The sequence below is a fragment of the Canis lupus genome, chromosome 2, assembly GCF_003254725.2.
Source record: "Canis lupus dingo isolate Sandy chromosome 2, ASM325472v2, whole genome shotgun sequence".
In the NCBI taxonomy this organism is placed as follows: domain Eukaryota; kingdom Metazoa; phylum Chordata; class Mammalia; order Carnivora; family Canidae; genus Canis; species Canis lupus.
In genome coordinates this window covers 21,713,237-21,726,731 of record NC_064244.1, presented here as the reverse complement: position 1 = coordinate 21,726,731, position 13,495 = coordinate 21,713,237, and the positions used below count along the sequence as shown (strand labels likewise).

The 13,495-nt window shown below is 43.3% G+C and overlaps 1 protein-coding gene across 5 annotated transcripts in view; it reads right to left on the bottom strand.

Annotated features, from left to right (window-relative positions):
- The window catches only part of SEPHS1 (selenophosphate synthetase 1), a 32,085-nt gene that overhangs the window by 2,463 nt on the left and 16,127 nt on the right, over window positions 1-13,495 (bottom strand). For 4 of the 5 annotated variants that reach the window (XM_025445136.3, XM_025445137.3, XM_049100732.1 and 1 more), the window contains exons 6-8: window positions 12,343-12,433; window positions 9,655-9,754; window positions 1,689-1,901 (exon numbers count right to left, since the gene is read on the bottom strand). In XM_025445136.3, coding sequence (XP_025300921.1) covers window positions 1,689-1,901; window positions 9,655-9,754; window positions 12,343-12,433 — 404 coding nt within the window. Of the gene's footprint in view, window positions 1-1,590; window positions 1,902-9,654; window positions 9,755-12,342; window positions 12,434-13,495 lie in introns of all 5 variants that reach the window. The other variant, XM_049100743.1, reaches the window with a different exon arrangement.

The window sequence follows — 13,495 nt, the reverse complement described above, 5'->3', positions numbered from 1 at the left end:
TGTCCTATCGCCAAACAAATGCTGAGTTGGAGGTCGCTGGATCAAACACAGACTGGCGGGAGTCAGGTGACCCACAGCACCCAGGGGGGCTAAGGACATTGGTGTTAAGAAGGCCAAGGTTTAAAAAAAAAAAAAAAAAAAAAAAAAAAAAGGCCAAGGTTTCTGGCAGCACTGACCTCACGCACAGTGTAATATACATATGCTAGCTACTATCTTCTTGTTACACTGAAAGAAAAACAATTTTTTTAAAGATTTCACTATTTGCAGGGGGGAGAGCCACAGGGAGAGGCAGCACCCCCTCTTGTGCAAGGAGCTCACAATGCGGGGCTTGATCCCAGGACCCTGGGATCATAACCTGAGCCTAAGGTAGATGCTTAACCGAATGAGCCACTCAGGCGCAGCTTCATTGAAAGAAATATTTAAACCGTAAGAGAATTTTTCCTGACTTGATTTTCTACATAGAATCCTCTTACACAAAAGACTTTTGTATTCTTATTTTTTAACTTAAAAATTAAGATCATGAAGGAGTGTATGCCTCAATATCTAGGTCCGGTCAGTGGCTCTGTAATCTTCAAAACAGAAAAAGCTGAAACATGTTGGAAAGGCCTTCATCAAAAAAAAAAAAAAAAAAAAAGGAAAAGCCTTCATCACATCAGTAGCAAAGACAGAAAAGTGTATGGATTTCTAAGTAGAAATAACGCATCAGGAAAAAATATGTATTCATACTTTTTTTTTGTATTCATACTTTTACCAAAAAGTAAAAACTTCTCAACTTTGAATAAAGGGATTTGTTATTAATACCTGTTAGTTCATTCAACCTGGATTCTAGGCCCACCACCTGGCAGGCACTGTTCTAGCCCTACACTGAACCAACACAGGAGTTGTCTGTCCTCTTGGAACCCTCTTTCTAAAAAATGGATTTGGTTTGTTGTTGTTACAGAGACAGGACACTGAAGAGTCCTCTACAGAGGCCCTGGGAGGCCTATTAGAGAACAGCGGGCCCTTCTAGAGAGCTGGAGCGTGGGCAGGGCTCTGTGCTCCTCGCCTCTGGCTGCCTCCCAGAACCCCCTGGGGCACCGCTACAATTGCTGCTGACCAGACCCATCCCAGACTGGCTCAATCAGGATTCCTGACACAGGTCAGGTCTTGGCACAGATATTTAAATCTCCAGATGATTTCACTCTGTGATCGGGGTTGGGAAATAAAGATGTTAGAAAAGAGAAATACAAAAGATTGAAAAAAGAGGAAGGCTATCCAGAGTGGAAGCCAAGAGTCCAGGTAAGGGGAACTCTGGAGACATGATATTCTATCTCATTCTTACAATGGCAATTTTGGACATTTTCTGCAAGGAAAATATATAGCATGATCAATGTACCCTAGAGGGATCACAGTTAATTCAAATGCTAAGTGTCCCGTGAGTAAGGACTCATTTTTCCCATATTCTCCCTCCATCCTGTCCTATCGCCAAACAAATGCTGAGTTGGAGGTCGCTGGATCACACACAGACTGGCGGGAGTCAGGTGACCCACAGCACCCAGGGGAGCTAAGGACATTGGTGTTAAGAAGGCCAAGGTTTCTGGCAGCACTGACCTCACGCACAGTGGGGTCGTGCTCGTGTACTTGGCTTCTTCCTTGTCAGGTTAGCCTGGCTACTTTACTCCTCAGACCTGGGCCCAGGGTCCTCGTACCTGATGTCTCTGGGCAGGTCCCATGCATGAGGCCAAACATGTTTCCACAGGCCTTGCTCACAGCAGCCATCTTGGCCAGGACAGGGAGGTTGTGAATCACGAAGGACACCTCGTTCCTCTGCTGCTTGGCTAGGTTCTGTGCGTGCCCCAAAATCCCAAAGCCCGTGATGTCGGTGGCAGCGTGGGCATTGAACGTGTGCATGAGTCCTGCAGCTAGGAGAACACAGAGGAGCCATTTATTACCTAGTGACATAAGTGAAGATGGAGGAAAGAAACACCTTTCCTCAACTCAAAATTTTAAAATACACATTGTTCTCAGAATTCCCAATCTATCAAGGAGATGGCACACTGGAATAATGAAAATGTAATTTCTAAAAACAAAAACAAAAACCAAAAAACCCAAACCAGAATAACATTCTGAAAGTTGATTTTTTTTTAAAGATTTTATTTATTTATTCATGAGAGACAGAGGTAGAGGCAGAGACACAGACAGAGGGAGAAGCAGGCTCCCCATAGGGAGCCAGATGCAGAACTTGATCCCAAGACCCCAGGATCACACCTTGAGTCAAAGGGAAACGCTCAACTGCTGAGCCACCCAGGCGTCCCTGAAAGTTGATTTCTTACTCTACTGGAACCATTTAGAACGATCAGTAGCTTCAATCAATAGTACTTTTCCAGTAAAGTAGAAAAAAGTCTGTCCAGACGAATCACTATCTCAACACAAAGTAAAACGGTCTAAGTCATCCTAAAATCAAAGAACAAGGCTTTTTAATATGGACCTAAATTCAAGGCACTCTCAGTACAACTGAACTGACTTGTTCTGCACAGGTTAAATTTTAACAACTACAAAAAAGTTCTCAGTGTAGTTTTAGGTTTGAAGAGAATTGAATGGGAAGAACTCCAGGTCCCTAATAACTCCCCCGCCCCTTCTCCTGCTATTAATATCCAGCATTAGGTGGTACATTTGTTACAAGTGATGAGCCATTACGGATACATTATAGGTAAGTGAAGTTCTTACTTTACATACACACTAGTCTTGTTGTACAGTCTGTAGGCAGTTGAGGAGTGACAGGTATCCATCCCTAGAGTATCCTACACTCTGTTCGCTGCGCTAAAAGTCCTGTGCTCCCCCTTTCATTCCACCCCTCTCCCCAACTCCTGGCAACCACTGATATTTTTACTGTCTCCACAGTACTGCCTCTTCTGGATTATCAGAATTGGAATCGTAGAGCATTTGATCTTGTCAGATTGGCTTCTTTCCCTCAAATATGCTTTTAAGTGTCCTCTGGGTCATTTATAACTCGTTTCTTTGTAGAACTGACTAATATTCCTTTGCCTGGGTGGACCTGTTTACTTATCCATTCACCTACTGAGAGACTTCTTGGTTGCTTCCAAGTCTTGGCAGATACGGGTAAAGCTGTGAAGAGATCCGGGTACAAGTTTTTGGGTGGACAGAAGTCGTCACATTCAGTTTAGTAAATACCAAGGAGTATGACCGCTGGATCGTATTAGTATGTGTTTTATAAGGACTTTGTCCCAGTCTATGGCCTATCTCTTCATTCTTAGCATCTTTCACAGAGCATTTTTTTTAAATAAAGTCCAACTTGTCTAGTTTTCCTTTAATAGATCATTGCTTTCCATATTGTATCTAAACAGTCATCACCAAACCCAAGGTCACCTAGTTCTCTCCAACGTTACCTTCTAGGAATTGAACATTTATCGCGATCCATTCTGAATTTTTGCCTGTGAATGTCCAGTTGTTCCAGCAACACTTACTGAGAGGACGATCCGTTCTCCACTGCATTGTTCTTGCTCTTTTGTCAAAGATCAAAGTGTAAGTATGTGGGTACACTTTTGGACTGTGTTGTGGTCCCACCGATACACGTATTATTCCTGTGGCAAGGACTGTAGCTTACACTATTCTGAAGCTGGTAGTCAGTCCTCCAACGGCTCTCCTTCAACACAGCTGGCTGTTCTGGGTCTTTTGCCTCTACGTTTAAACTCAAAACCTGCTTGTCAATATCCACAAAATCATGGGCTAGGATCCTGAATGGGACTGCCCTGAATCCATACATCAAGTTGGGAAGTACCGACATCTTGACAATATTGAGTCTTTCGACCTCTGTACCTGGAACTCTTCTCCATTTATTTACATTTTATTTGACTTCTGTCATCGTGTTACAGTTTTCCTCATGTGGAGCATGGACATGCTTTGTTAGATTCATCCTGAAGTATTTCATTGTGGGGAGGAGTGAAAGTCTAATTTTTAAAAAAGTAAACACCTTGGGCAGCCCGGGTGGCCCAGCGGTTTAGCCCTGCTTTCAGCCCAGGGCGTGATCCTGGGGATCCAGGATTGAGTCCCACATCAGGCTCCCTGTGCGGAGCCTGCTTCTCCCTCTGCCCCTCTCTCTCTCTCTCTCATGAATAAATAAAATCTTAAAAAAAAAAAAATTTAAACACCTCTTTCTCATGAAATGAAATACACCCTATGTTTACCAGTGTATTCCAGAGGGGATGTGTTTTGGGGGCACATTTTCTCTTTTTAGACCAATATCTCTTTTACACTTGCGTGCATTCTCAACAACTAAGGCAGAGAGAAGAACAGACATTACTCATCCATTACGGTGGTTAAGCAACTAGACATCACTCTATTTTTTTTTTTTTTAATTTTTATTTATTTATGATAGTCATACACACAGAGAGGGAGAAAGAGGCGGAGACATAGGCAGAGGGAGAAGCAGACTCCATGCACCGGGAGCCCGACATGGGATTCGATCCCGGGTCTCCAGGATCGCGCCCTGGGCCAAAGGCAGGCGCTAAACAGCTGCGCCACCCAGGGATCCCACTAGACATCATTCTATTATCGTCTCTGTACCCAGGGCAGTGGTGTAGCCTGCGACATTTAATATGAGCCAAGATCTGCACTTAAGAAGCTTTTCCTGGTGCCACGCTGGGTGAGCTGAGATGACCAGAGGATACAAGAGGACACACTGAATCCTAGTAAGAGGCATTCCATTTTTAGGTATACATCACCATTTGGTCCCTACATAGGGAATTACCGTTGGTAATTTTTCCTATGGACATTTTAATGAAACACCGAAGCAGAGAAAAATAGTACACTACAATGAACTCCTGTATACTCAACAAAACCCAGCTTCAACTACTGCCATCTTTCTGCTAGGACCTCATCTATTCCTGCCTACTTGTTGGGGGATGTGGATGGGGTGGGGAAGGTAACACTGAAGCAAACCCTAGTCAGACTACTTCATCTGTAAATATTTCAATATGGAACTCTAAAAGATAAAAATAACTTGTTAACCACAATACTACTATCATTCCAATGCAATTAATACTTTAACAGAGGTCTCTTAAACCTCTGAATTTTTAAGAGTTTCTCCTTCTTCTCCACTATGGGGCGTGCATTTGTTATAGAAACAGTCATCTTTTCTGTAAAAGTTCCTGTGTTCTGGATTTTGCCATCTTCCTTCATGGTGACATGTCTTGCTACCTTACATACTGCCCATCCTCGCAGACAGATCCATGGCTTGATGAGATAGATTCAAGTTCAGTTTTTCTGGCAAGAGTACTTCATTGGTGGGGACCAGGGGCACTTATCACTTCCACATGAACCTTTCACCTAATGGTTTTAGAAACCATGGATGCTTGTTGTTGAGGCTTGTTAAATCAAGCGGGCAGCAAAATGTCAAGTGTGTGATTCCATTATTCTTCTTGCATTTATTAGAAGGGACTATTCTAAGGAATTTTAAAAACAACTTATTTAGATTTCCTGAAATACAGTCTGTACAAGAGAGGTGAAATGTGTGACTGATTCCTAATTAATTTATTTTCAGAATACATTAGTGCTCTAGCAACCTCCAAAGGTAGCCAAAAAGTTTTAATTATCGTTATGGTCTCACTGACAGATACTTGGTATGCTTCATCTGGCTTCAGTCACTCTTCTTGATGTTCAAAATGTTCCTGCCCCATTTGGTGGGAGCCTCCTCAAGTTCTGGTGCTGTGACATTACCCATTTGTGGATACCTCTATTACCCTCTGGCATAGGAGGTCCCAGGCTTATCTTCTGTACTTCCTTTCACAGAGTTGGAATCACCCATTTCGCAAAGGAGACCTGGCACTTTTTCATGGGAAATGTTAATTTTCAGATCAGAATCTGGGCACCAGGAGTTCATTACTAGTGGGTTATTGCTGCTTCTACTATGCCTTTTTTAAAAAAAAAGATTTATTCATGAAAGACACAGAGGAGAAAGAGAGAGGCAGAGACACAGGCAGAGGGAGAAGCAGGCTCCATGCAGGGAGCCCGATGTGGGACTCAAACCCGGGTCTCCAGGATCCACCCTGGGCTGAAGGCGGTGCTAAACTGCTGAGCCACCCAGGGATTCCCTACTATTTTCAACAGGCTTGGAAAATAACATTTTTAGGGGGGGAAAAATCTTGAGTTCATACTAATAATTCCAAAGTAAAGATTGCAGTTATTAACTTGGCTTTTTTGGGCTTACTTTTTTTTTTTTTCTATTTATTTTTTACTTCTTTTTATTCTTAAAATCTTTGTTCCAAACTATATTAACTTACTTGCTTTATCATACTAGCCCGATAATCTCACAAACAAAGCCCACTGAATACAATGAGATATCTTTGTGGGTTTTTGTCCTGAGGATACACATTGAAAATATCAGGTTTGGGATGCCCGGGTGGCTCAGCGGTTGAGCATTTGCCTTTGGCACAAGGTGTGATCCCGGAGTTCTGGGATCGAGTCCCATATCAGGCTCCTCACATGGAGCCTGCTTCTCCTGTCTCTGCTTCTCACTGTGTCTCTGATGAATAAGTAAATAAATTCTTAAAAAAAAAAAAAAAAAAGAAGAAAGAAAGAAAGTATCAGGTTCAAAGTAATTTGAAATAATTCTTCCCCATGTGGTTTTGGCAGCTTTTTAAAATATTTGGTTTAGATTTGTGAGCTATATGATTTTTAATATAATTTTTTAACTACAGAAAACATTCATTTTGAAGGCAAACTTCAAAGAGGTCTACTTCCGCCCTAATTTCCTCTTACATGTAATTATTTTTATTAATGATTTTCCATGGTTTCTTTTTTTTTTTTTTTAAGATTTTATTTATTTATTCATGCATAGACACAGAGAGAGAGCGCCAAAGGCACAGGCAGAGGGAGAAGCAGGCTCCATGCAAGAAGCCTGATGTGGGACTTGATCCCCGGACTCCAGGATCAGGCCCTGGGCTGAAGGCAGGCACTAAACCACTGAGCCACCCAGGGATCCCCCCATGGTTTCTTTTTAAAAGTATACAATGCATATTACTCACACATAAACACACTAAATGCAGCACATCGTATACGTGTTTCTGTCCCTTTTTTATTTGATCCTATCTTAGAGCATCTGGGAATAAAGACCTTGCATTCCTTTTTAGTGGCTATATAGCATTCCAGTGTGCACGTACACTAGACACCTACTGACGGACATTTGGATTGTCTCCTCCTTTTGCAGTTATAACCAGGGCTTTAATGCAGAGTCTTGTATACATGCCATTTCCTATTTTGACAAGTGGAGCTTTGAGGCAGAGTCACAGAAGTAGGACTGCGAGGTCAAAATAAATGCACACGTAATTTTGCTAGATATGATCAAATACTCCTCCATAAGCTGCCACATTGTCATGACCAGCAGTATACAAAAGTAAGGACGCAGAATCTTACATGCTCAAACACAAGCAAACTGAAAATTCATACAAATAAAATTAAACCATTACAAGTCCCTTTCTTACTATGAAACGATTTTATTTGAAGAACCAAAAAAGGGGAAAGGACTCCTTAAACAGTGTGAGTGGCACAGGAGTAGAGAAACGCAAAGAAAAAGCCCTGGAGCTAAGTGATGAAGCATCTAAGGACAAAGTGTGACGTGGAATACAGCCAACGAAATATTCCTGGAATGCAAAAAACAAACTATGGAAAAATGTGAAATGTGATCACCCAAAAAACTATTCAGGAGTGGGCAAAAGACGAATTCTTATCTTACAGCTCTCTAATGGACCATCCAGGCATTAAAAATTAAGTATACTAGGGCTATATAATGTGTAAAAAAGAATTCAGTCATATTAAGTGAATATAAGCAGATTCCAAATACAAATAAATGTATGATAATCACTAGTTGAAAACACGAATAATAAAACAACAGTAAACCACTGACCAATAACAGGAAAAAAATTCTGAAAGAAAACAAATATACTCTAACAGAAGCGGTTTTGGGTGGTAAAACTGGATAAAGTTTCTTCTCTTTTTTCATTTCATTTCATTTTATATTTTTTTATCTGAGAGAGAGCACAAGCAGGAGGAATAGCAGAGGGAGAGGGAGAAGCAGACTCCCCGCTGAGCAGGGAGCCCTACAACAAAGGGCACCATCCCACCATCCTGGGATGGACCCTGGGATTCTGACCTGAGCCAAAGGCAGATGCTTAACTGCCTGAGTCACCTGGGTGCCCCAAGCTTCCTTCAAGCTTCCTTCTTAATTATTTAATAGGACTGATATTTTCTACATACATAAGAAAGCCAAAAAAAAGGGAGAGAGTAGATGTTTGAACTATATCAAGTAATTACCTTGGCATGCAATGCTGCTTTCTAGAAGATAACTATGGTTCTTGAACTTTCCGGTTTCATTTTAACCTGCCTTTGAAACTTCGTGTCATACTAAAGTATTTGCTCAATTATCATACAGACTGTGGAACAGCCTCAATCTCTTACTTAGCTGTTCAGAAAGAACAGACTGTGATACTTCAAAGCGTTGTAAACAGCAGTTTTCAAATCCCAGGTTCCCACTGACATGCTCTGTGACCCTGAGCAAGTTACTTCTCTGTGAACTGAGGATACCAGCAGCTACCTTCAAGGCTGTCCTAAGAATTAAACAGGAAAGCAGGTTGAGTTCCTATCACGGTAATTACCAGATAATTGGTAGCCACTATTTTATTATTACTATTTTTTATCCGTATTAAGAAGCTAGACAAGGGGATGCCTGGGTGGCTCAGTGGTTGAGCAACTGCCTTCAGCTTGGGTTGTGATCCCAGGGTCCTGGGATCAAGTCCTGCATCGGGCTTCCCACAGGGAGTGTGCTTCTCTCTGCCTGTGTCTCTGCCTCTCTCTGTGTCTGTTATGAATAAATAAACAAAATCTTTAAAAAACAAATAAAGCTAGACAAAAAATGAAATATAAAGAAAAAATGATGATATAATGCCATTACTCATTTATGCACACAAACGTGGGAATTATAAGTAAACAATGCAAACACCTTGAATTGATATGTTAAAGACTTTTGAAAACACATTATACAAATTTCTTTCCCATTTTTATTGGGGCACAAAGGAATTCAATACTGCCTATTATCCCAGAAATGTAGGACTGGAAGGAACAGAAAGAAAATATAACCTCAACTCTGTGAGTTGAAACTGAATTCATGTATCTGTCCATAGTCTCTGCTGCTTCTCTATGCCTGGCACCGTTGTCACTGTGAGGGAATCTACACCACAGGGAGAGCCACAGTGCCCTGGGACCCCAGGGACATAGCTGAAAGCGTGCTGTAGAAGAGCGGTCATGACCTCACGACCTCATCTAACATGTTTCCCCTAATTCATTGTCTTCGTTTTCTTTTTTGCAAGTCACATTTAAGACACAATTCTGACAGGAACACACAGTGTACCTGGACTCCCACTAGTGACTAAGGGCCCCAAGCCAGGCACCAATAGAAGAGGTTCTCCCGCACTGGCTGAATCTGGCCCCTGGCCTGTTTCTCCAGCCAAGAGTGTGGGTTTTTTTGGTTTGTTTTAACATGTTTAACAAATTGGTGCCAGGGGACAGGGGGCAAGGCAGCCAAGACTGTATGTGGCCCGCAAAGCCTAAAATGTTTCCCATCTAGCCGATCCCTGCCAGAGATGAGCCCTCCTGCCCCGATACCTGTTCTGTTGAGCCTGGCCATGTTCATCATCGCCTCCTGGTACGCCAACTCTACATCTTCTTGGGTGACCACTAGCTTGATCTTATTCCATTTTTCAGGCTAGTAACAGGAACAGAGATTAGGAGGAAAAGAGGGGGAAAAATGTGATTCATCTTCTAACCACTCAAAGAAAAAGAGCGTATTTTGCGGGGAGGGGTCATCTTCTGGGGGTTTCATTGATCTAATTTTGTACATAAAGTGAAGTTTTCTAACTTTCTCTTCCTGTGACTAATGTTTTAGGTGCCTCGTTAGACGCTGAACCATGCAATTTTTCTATTTTCAACCCCCCCCTCTTCTGCGGTCCTGGCCACATACTACAGTTTCCTGGCCATGTAAACCCAGCAGGACGCAGGGCCGCAGCGTGCATGCAGTGAGGCTTCTCCCCACCTCCCCACCTCCCCACCACGGGGCACAGATCACACTGTCCTATGCTCTCATCTCCTCTCACAAGCTGAGGCTTGCATTTTCACACAATTATACTTTTACTTTTCTGCACTGAGCCATCTTGATGGATGTAAACAGTTTGATTGCATGCACCCCGACAGCCCTGGGTGACCAGAGGAGGTCACAAAGGTCAGGTGAAAAGAGGTTTCCCTTTGTCCTCAGTCTGATTTTCAAAGACTGTAGCATCACGATATGGTCATCCAGGCATTCTTTTTTTTTTTTATTTATTTATTTTATTTATTTTATTTATTTATTTTTTTTTAATTTTTTTTTTTTTTAAATTTATTTATGATAGTCACAGAGAGAGAGAGAGAGAGAGGCAGAGACACAGACAGAGGGAGAAGCAGGCTCCATGCACCGGGAGCCTGATGTGGGATTCGATCCCGGGTCTCCAGGATCGCGCCCTGGGCCAAAGGCAGGCGCCAAACCGCTGCGCCACCCAGGGATCCCTCTTTTTTTTTTTAAAATAATACCCAGTAATCTACCACCCAACGCAGTAACTCAAGTCCATCCATGTGCTTCCCCCTTAACCCACACCTCTCTGTATCTCCCCCAGAGCTAACAACTATTCTGAATTTTATACTCGTCCAACTCCTGCCATACAAGAGAGAATATTCTCATACACACAGATGCCAAAACAATATGCTCTTTGGTTGCTTCTGACCTTTATGAAAGGGTCTTATGCTGTTAGGTAATCTTTGTGCCTTGCTTTTTTCAATTCTGAGCATTAAAAAAAAAAAAAAAAAGAAAAGAAAAAGTAAAGGTGGTGTCAGGTTGGGGGTAGGGAGAAGGATCCCAAACCTCTCATCTTGGAGGCTTCTTTGTCAACCTGGCTAGGTTACTCAGACCCTGGCAGTTGCTTAGAGAGCCACTGTGGATTACTAGCCGTGAAGGCCTTGCAATCTGATTTATGGGTGAGTCTACCTGTTGGGAAATCTCCCCTCATCACCAGATAGAAGGGAAAAATAACTCAAGGATGTGGCTTAGGGATTTTCTCTGCTCTGCTGTAACTTTTTTTTTTTAAGAGTGAGTTTATTCATGAGAGACACAGGCAGAGGGAGAAGCAGGCTGCATGTGGGGAGCCCAATGTGGGACTCGATCCCGGGACCCCAGGATCACACCCTGGGCGGAAGGCAGGTGCTCAACTGCTGGGCCACCCAGGCGTCCCATCTACTCTCTGTATCAAGTAAGATGTATCTGGTTGATAAATAACATAAAGTTGTTACTCCTTTTCGACTGTTTCTCAGTAATGGTGGTTCAGATGACAGTGGCAGAAATTAAAAGCACCAAGATATGTGAGACTAGGCCACAACTGTATTAATTATTGTATTGTTATGGCAAGGAGAAAAACCCTAAATGAAGTGTGATCACAGCTCAGTGATACAGTGACTCAGGATAACTATCTTCATATTCTAGATGCTTTCTCCATGGGATAGATAACAAAATGTTGCAGTTACTAATTAGTTTAAAAAGACAACCAAACAAAACCGCCAAAAACCTAGTGAATAAAAATTTAAAGTGTCAACAACCCTGCCCATATTTATACCCCCAAACACTACACTTTCCATATATTCTATGATTTTTTTTTTTTTTAGTGATACTTAAGATATGAGCGCTAGAGCACTCAATATGTGGAACCTTGATTTAATAAAAGACAGGGACGCCTGAGTGGCTCAGTGGTTGAGCGCCTCCCTTCGGCCCAGGGAAGGCTTCTGGGGTCCTGGGATCGAGTCCCAGGTCGGGCTCCCCACATGGAGCCTGCTTCTCCCTCTGCCTATGTCTCTGCCTCTCTGTATGCGTGTCTCTCATGAATAAATATTTTTTTTTTTTTAAAAAAAGAAGACAGACAATCTCTCTACAATTTCTGAAGGACATAGCTGATACAACCCTCCCTGGAAGCGGAACTAAAGGGGCTCATTTGTGGAAGACAGAGTGCAGATGTGTAGATGATCTAGATCTGGAATGTGTGCAAACAGGTGCAAGGGGAAGGGCTGACTTCTGGATGAGAAGCAGTGCTTGCTCTGGAGCAGACACATCTTCTCGAGCACATGTACTCTGGCAGGAGCAGACGGAGATACTCAGCTGACCTGATGTGCAGAGCAAATGCCCTGCTCCCCAAACCCACCAACAAAAAAACTACCAGGGCTCGGAAAACGTGCTATCCCCGTCCACACCCAGTCCCCGGCAGGCAGCGCTTCACTCACAATGTCCAGCCACTGGTGCACAGCCACAGCCACCTGCGTCCCCAGGGGCTTCGTCAGCACCAGCACATCCCCCGGGACTGCATTATCTGGCCTGAAGGAGAGAACAAGGCAGTAGACTCTAGTCAGTGTAATCAGGGATATAAACTCACTCTCAGTAGAACCAGAAAGGCTGGTAAAAATGTATGCACATCTGCAAAACACATTTAAACAAACCACCGCCAGGACAGCAGCAATGCTCAAAGAACTGAAGAGTCTGCCAATTACCTGCAGCCCCCCCCCCCCCACCCCAAGCCCCCAAGAATGGAGGAAGAAGCAAATCACTTTGTCTTCAAAGGCAAAAGCCTCCTCGGGCCCTGGCTCAGCCCTGCTCCTGTGTAATTCTCAGGACCCACCCCCCTCTCCATGGCTCTGGGGCAACTGAGGTGGTTCCACCATCCTAGAGGAGGGAGAGACGCGGGGGGACGAGGCTCCAATCTGTGGGTCTAACGTTGTGGTGATTTCAGCAAAGTTCTCAAACTCAAACTGACCAACATTACGTTTCCTACCTGCCACCCAGACAGACTCCCTGGTTGCTATCTGTCTTAAAGATAAAAGGCCAACACTAAAACCACAAAGACCGATCCCTCCCCCCACCATGCCAAATGCTCATACCACATCCTACTAGTTGCTCGTGGGGGTCTTCCCCGCCTGGGGTCAAACTGTCCACCCTGCCACTCCATCCTCCAACACTGACCCACATCGATTACAAAGCCAGGGGACCAGACTTACAATCAGTAACTAGCTCCTCAGCTCATCCTGTGACATTTGTATTCACTACCTTTGAAAAAATGTTAATTTGGTAACAGTATGTAGGAAACTGATTTTCCAAAAACTAGACCTGAAAACATAAATGTCTTTCTTTTTAAAAAAAAGATTTTATTTATTCATTTCATTTGAGAGAGAGAGCATGAGCAGGGGGGAGAGGGGAGCAGCAGGGAGCTCGATGTGGGGCTCTACCCCAGGATCCCCCATTGCCTCCCCCTACCATCAAGTAAGATTTTATGTATGTATTTGAGAGAGAGAGGAGCACACAGAAGGAGAGACAGAAGCAGACTCTCTCCTGAGCAGGGAGCCTGACACGGAGCTCAATCCCAGGACCCTGGCATCATGACCT